This window comes from Argopecten irradians, chromosome 9 (genome assembly GCF_041381155.1).
Source record: "Argopecten irradians isolate NY chromosome 9, Ai_NY, whole genome shotgun sequence".
NCBI lineage: Eukaryota > Metazoa > Mollusca > Bivalvia > Pectinida > Pectinidae > Argopecten > Argopecten irradians.
Window position 1 is genome coordinate 29,619,337 of NC_091142.1, and position 6,753 is coordinate 29,626,089.

Sequence of the window (6,753 nt, forward strand, 5' to 3'; positions counted from 1 at the left end):
TAAATTTAAATAGTATTAATATAGCATATCTTAGTGATAAAAGCAAGCTTTTATCACACTTGTACATTACATCCAGAATTTTACTTTAATATCACATCCGCAGTAATATTGATGCTTCAATCATTTTATAATAAAGTTCTATCCTTTCTAATCATGCTCATTTTGTTCCATCTAAAAATACAATGTAATATTTTAGCTAGTGACTTACCCTGTAGAATACTCTCCCTTGTCAATACAATGTAATATTTTAGCTAGAAACTTACCCTGTAGAATACTCTCCCTTGTCAATACAATGTAATATTTTAGCTAGTGACTTACCCTGTAGAATACTCTCCCTTGTCAATACAATGTAATATTTTAGCTAGTGACTTACCCTGTAGAATACTCTCCCTTGTCAATACAATGTAATATTTTAGCTAGTGACTTACCCTGTAGAATACTCTCCCTTGTCAATACAATGTAATATTTTAGCTAGTGACTTACCCTGTAGAATACTCTCCCTTGTCAATGCAATGTAATATTTTAGCCAGTGACTTATCCTGTAGAATACTCTCCCTTGTCAATACAATGTAATATTTTAGCTAGTGACTTACCCTGTAGAATACTCTCCCTTGTCAATACAATGTAATATTTTAGCTAGTGACTTACCCTGTAGAATACTCTCCCTTGTCAATACAATGTAATATTTTAGCTAGTAAATTACCCTGTAGAATACTCTCCCTTGTCAATACAATGTAATATTTTAGCTAGTGACTTACCCTGTAGAATGCTCTCTGGGTTTCTCAGCATACCCAATGTAATACCTTTTTAGCTAGTGACTTACCACAAAACTCCCTATCCAACCCTGTAGAATGACCCACCCCCATTCAACAAAAACGCACTCTCTGGGTAGAAAAACCATTCTCAGCATGATATACACATGCGGGTCCTTTTTTGTGGCTGGCATCAGAGTGTCTTGGAAGTCTTGGTGTGTACAGTGTCGCATTACATGGTTACACGAGATCTGAAACACATCACATCAATCTTTCTTAATTCATCAATTATCTCCATGGCTTTTAGAACCGGGAGATATCCATCTCTATTGCTACAATTCATAGATTTTCCTGATTACCACTTCTGTAGACCACCTACTTAGAGCCTCAAATGCCCAAATTAAAAAAGACCTGTGTATAAAGACCATTTTTCTTTGTCCCTTTGGTGCTCTTTATAGACAGGTTTGGCCGTATTTTATTTTGCAGCAGAATAACTTATTTTAAATTCCAAACATGCATATTCTACTCCCAATTAACAGATTTTCCTTGCAAAATATTCTTTCTCAGGGATGAAAAGAAGTTAAGCATTTCTGCTATATAGAAATATAAGGATATTAAGTAACGTATTAAAGTTAAAGAGCTTAGTTAAGCGACTATATCCAATAGCAGGGCTCTCGATGATTACGGGTTAACACAGTAAACATCAAAATTCCTACTTACCAGTAGTTGGACACAGGGTTTGGTCCGAGATCCAAGTACTTGTTTGGTATACATGTCAAGGAAAGATCCCTAAAGAGGAAATCACTTTTTATTTAAAGATAATTGAATATGATATACACTGTTGAAATACTGTTATTACATGTTTAACATTACTGTTTATTTCTGTAGTATGAAAATAATAAAACACAAATTAAAATTACCAGTTTATGCAACAAATGTTTTAGCTTCAGTATTTTGTTTTTATTTCAGAATTATTGCTTTGGTTATATATAGCAGGGAGCCTTATCAACAAATGAGGTTATTAAAGGCCACAAATAATTGAATATCTATTAAAATTCAGGTCTGTTGATATTCATATCTAAACAATTCACAAACCATACAATTTACCCACTTTGAATTTTTTGAGAAGTTCTTGGTTTTTGGTCTTAGTGAGATAAGTCATGACGATTCCGGCCGGACTTAAAACAAACATGGACGCCTCCACCTCTGTCAGTAGTTGGGTATATTCCTCCACGGCCTTGTCGCTCTGTACCAACACAAAAAAGAAAACTGAGAAAACTTTCCATATACAATAACTATAAGGAGGAGTTTAGGTTTCTAGTAAATCTAACAGGGCAATGGAAACTACCTAAAACACTGATACTGCTGCTAAAAATCAAGGATGATAAATTTACTCATATTAAATTTATTCAATTAAAATACAAATTAATGCAAAATTGACTGGATATAGATATTGTTTGCATTTTTAAATTCAAGATCTTGTCCTGAATTTTAATATATGATAGTAAATCTCTGACAGCCTCTGTCTTGATTATGAATTCTTCCTGGTGGTAAAAACTTACCGATTTGAAGATCCAGAGGAGTTTCCTGTAGGCAGACATACTGATGGTCTTTGAGCCAGCTGCCAGAGCACCGTATACAAGTCCACATTGTACACCAACCTACAAAGGTCACGTCACTAAACAACTATTTTCATCAATATTTTCATTTTGGTTTGTAAATTTAGCTAAAAACTGTCAATATTTCTCTTATAAAAAACAAATTTTGCTATTATAGACTTCCTGTCATTATTTTCCAAGCTCTCATATTTAACCCTTAAAATTCCCATGAACCCAGACTTTTGATAAGACATTACTGTATTTTCTGGATTATAAATTTAAGTATAAGCCACACTCCTGATCTTAAGTTAAAAAGGTGAAGCTTATACAGTATTTGCAGCCAAATGTGCATCATTAGAGTCTAAAAATATAAAATAATGTGGGTACATTTGCCTTACCAGTTGTTTGAAGGAATCCCTGGAGAGTTTTCCTTTGAGGAAGGTCTCCTGCATCACCACACAAGTCCATGTCAGAGCAAATAATGCCTCCCCAGACGTACTCTTACTGTAGTGGCAAACAATACAAGTAAGTTTTAATGTTTGTCCAACAGTCACTTTTTCAGCATAGAACACATAGTGGAGAAATGGCAATTTAGTGATCAGCATACATAAAGATATAAAGTATCTTAGTGTATACTCATATGTTAGACAAATATAAAAAAATAGCTTTCACTGTATCAAGGGAAAAGTTTTGTTTTGTTTTTAAACTGATTATACACAATATAAAGAATACACTGCAAATAATGAATGCTTTTAAAAATAGATACATTAATGAAAAAAAATATTGCTTCAAAACAAAACAAAAAAACGTTTCAAAGATATAAAATACCATGAATGTTGTTGTTTCTTGTAGAAGTTTGAATGGGGTTCCAAGGTGTTTGATAATGTTTTGACAGTTGACTCTGGATGGGTCTTTGTTACTGCCCTGATGACCTTTAACACAGCGTGACGGGATTTGTTGTCTTGGTAATGGGCGATTGTAGGTGCCAAGAATTTGAAAATCCCTTTTACTGCATTCTCTGGGAATTCTAGAAGGAAAATTAATTTATATTTAAAGATTTGTCTGTAATTACAATAAACAAACTTTCAGCATATTAATTATGTAATTTGATATCTAAGTGTTTGACTAAAGAATGATGCCATAAATAGTTCGCAAATTGTTGCATTGAAAAGAAAAAAATCTAAGAAAACTGGTAGATTTACATTATATTTAGGACATTTTTATGGCATTATTTGATTAATTAAATTATTATCCTGATCTTCTGTTTAAATTATGATTTTCTCTATATTTATCAAAACAAAGACGATGGGCTCCCTCAAGATTTTTCAAAGAATTTTCAACGAAAATAAAAACCATATGTTTATTTAGACACTCCATATATATGAAAAGATTGTAAAACACAAATTTGAAAACTTCAATATCAACATATTATGTCATTTTTATCATCATTTAAGTAATTAACTTTTATTTCATTTAAAAGTTTGACTTGAAATATTTACTATTTAATCATTTACTATATAAATACCAATATTGGTTTTTGAAAAGTCATATGAAATTTTCAATAGCGAAACAGAAAGTACCAAGTCAAACCATTTCAGGGTATCAAAACTATATAATCCTTTTTTCACTCTTACCGGATACACAGCTGAAACTACTGTTTATCCATAACACATAAACGTCTGTGAATGAAATTATCAAATCACGTCATGGCTAGCTAGCTTATATGTCTATCAATGACATTTGACTTTTGAGACCACCCCTCAGTTTGGTAAATAAATTGCAATGAAACGACAAATATACAGACGCTTATGTTCATTCCTACAAATCAATAATTTAAAAAACCACAATGAAAACCAAATATAACATGCAAATAATTTAAAATCGTTGTCTTTATAACATGTGTTCGAATGTCACCAACTTACCGGGTGTTCCTGCGATCGCTGCCACATCGTTCAGTACGCCGATTCGCTCTTTTGTGCTCGACACAGAAACTTTCTGTGTAAATCTTTTGAGTATATCTGCATTCTGAAGGAAAAGGGAAAATATATAAGTCGTTTATTTTGCAGATTAGTGTAAAATTGACACCTCCACGTGTCATTAAAGAAATCAAACTTACCGTCGTTCCCGCATGTTCCGCCATGCTTGTTGTGCAATGGCTTGTCGTGATACCCTCAATTTATATTTATTTTCCATTAATACTTAAGAAAAATTACTTTCAACAAAAACATTGTTCTTTCATAAATGTTTATTAATCAAATAATTCATGAAGTCTTTTTCAAATTTTGTTTCATTAAAAATAATATAATTATGACTACAATTTATCTTTATTACGAGTACATCAATGTAGTGGAAATCTTTAGAAATGAAAATAGAAAATTAAGAATTTCCGCCAAAGAAGGGATGGCGGTGTAGGGGGAATAGTAAATAAGTTCCGGGCTACGAAAATAAGCTATCGTCTATCAGAAAAATATTGATTCTTTTGTTTACAAACCAAGCAAAACATTACTTGCCTACGTTAAAAAAAGATATATAAAAACATATTATATTAATACAGAGACATAGATTGTATGTCTCGATTACAATTTAAATTTATCTGATACATTAAAGAAAAGTAGACTATATATATATATATATATATATATATGTGCGAGGCAAACGCTTGTATTCCAAGCAAACTCTACAAAAATATTCAAAACTGTCACCGAAAAAAAGCCGCTACACGCTTGCACACGTGCACTTGACATACATCAACATTGTATGGGCGCAAAAATCACGAAGGGAGGGGGTAGAGGGGGTAGAGAAAAAAAGGTAATTCAACGACACTATATAAAAAAAATTATGTGAAAATCCTTAGAAATTATTTACAATTACCAAATGTTCACTATCAACATCTAGGTCCTTGCAATTATCGTACATTTTAATAGATTTTGCTAAGTATGGATTTGCATATTGATTGACAATGTCAAAGCAATATTTCAAAACAGAAATATAGATAAGTTAAAAGATAAAAATACATAATGCAATAAATACTTCTGTATGAAGACAATTTACTTCATAAGAACACTCTCTTGGAGTCCCGAATGACCAGTTTCAAAACAATTAGACCTGTGTATACATTTGTACAACAGACCTCTAGGCTATAAAAGACCATTTTTCTTTGTTCCTTAGGTGGCCTTTACCAAGTTTTACTAATAGGTTTTACTGTATAGTACACTGTCCAGGGGTTTAAATAGTGTAAGTACACTACGTAACAATTTAGATGTGTGATTTATTTTGACCCGGAACAACTTTAAATTGATCACCCAAAATATTCCTCATTCATGGTATTTATTGGAACAGACGTTCGTAAAGATGCTTCAAACTATCCTACTATCCTTATTATCACACACAACTTGAGAACATCATCATCGCCCAACTAAACGTTTTCGTTATCTTTACCCTTTATAAATTGGTGCTGAATATCCTAGCACAATCCTTGGTAGATCACGCACAGATGTCTGCTTCTGGTTTTGAAAAAAAAAAAAAAAACCTACCCCTACTATATGATCAATAATACATGTGTATTTTCGCTTTCAAGCACCTCCTCTTTTCGAGTCTGGATGAAAGTGGCGAGTTTTGTCGTTTGATAATGGAAAATCTAAGATTGGACTATAATTTGATTTTAATTCTTGCTAGCGAAACAGTAGTGTCTACTAGTTTAATAATGTCACGTCATGTGTACGAGCACCAAAAAAACTTACAATATAATATACGCTTAGATAATATAGAATCAAAAAAATATTAATTGATATATTACATAAAAACTTATAAATATCATCACCTCGAAAAATTGTTTTATCAATTATATCAGAAAATTTGGACAGTATCAACTATCAAGTTTAAATATCTCATTATATATACTTCTTTTATAACGTACTCGATATCATAATATCAAAACTATTAGCTAAGGGGTACCAATTAAGTTTAATAATGTCTGTGTTGACAATTAGGCATGTGTATTATTGACGTATATATTAAAATTAATTATACAAAACCTGTCGTAAAGGACACCTTTACACAAATGGCGCTATCTATTTAAGGGATTAATTAGGTCAACATGATTGTTTATGGTGCATTTTAATTTATAATTGACCTCTATATAAAGGAAATCTCTTTACATAGGGTAAAATGATAGAGAAATACACAAAACTGTACATGATATACGCGCGTATTTTGATGCATAGGAATTTTATTGATTTTGTCAGCATCACGCCATAGAAATGGTAGGTGAAAAGGATGGGCACCCTCGTCAATAAATAAACACGTCACATCACGACTCCTGACAATTAACAGGCGTTATGACGTCAAAGGAATACTCCTTTGTGAAGTTCAGACATTTTTTTAACGTTATAATTTTACAAAGC

The 6,753-nt window shown here is 32.0% G+C and overlaps 1 protein-coding gene across 1 annotated transcript in view; it reads right to left on the reverse strand.

Moving 5' to 3' along the window:
* LOC138332017 (stalled ribosome sensor GCN1-like) overlaps positions 1-4,496 on the reverse strand; it is a 52,426-nt gene extending 47,930 nt beyond the window's left edge. Inside the window, exons 1-9 of the mRNA XM_069279942.1 lie at positions 4,467-4,496; positions 4,273-4,375; positions 3,179-3,377; positions 2,749-2,854; positions 2,315-2,413; positions 1,864-1,998; positions 1,473-1,541; positions 930-1,003; positions 759-793 (exon numbers count right to left, since the gene is read on the reverse strand). Coding sequence (XP_069136043.1) covers positions 759-793; positions 930-1,003; positions 1,473-1,541; positions 1,864-1,998; positions 2,315-2,413; positions 2,749-2,854; positions 3,179-3,377; positions 4,273-4,375; positions 4,467-4,490 — 844 coding nt within the window. The 5' untranslated portion in view covers positions 4,491-4,496. The remainder of the gene's footprint in view (positions 1-758; positions 794-929; positions 1,004-1,472; positions 1,542-1,863; positions 1,999-2,314; positions 2,414-2,748; positions 2,855-3,178; positions 3,378-4,272; positions 4,376-4,466) is intronic.
* Between the last annotated feature and the right edge of the window lie 2,257 nt (positions 4,497-6,753).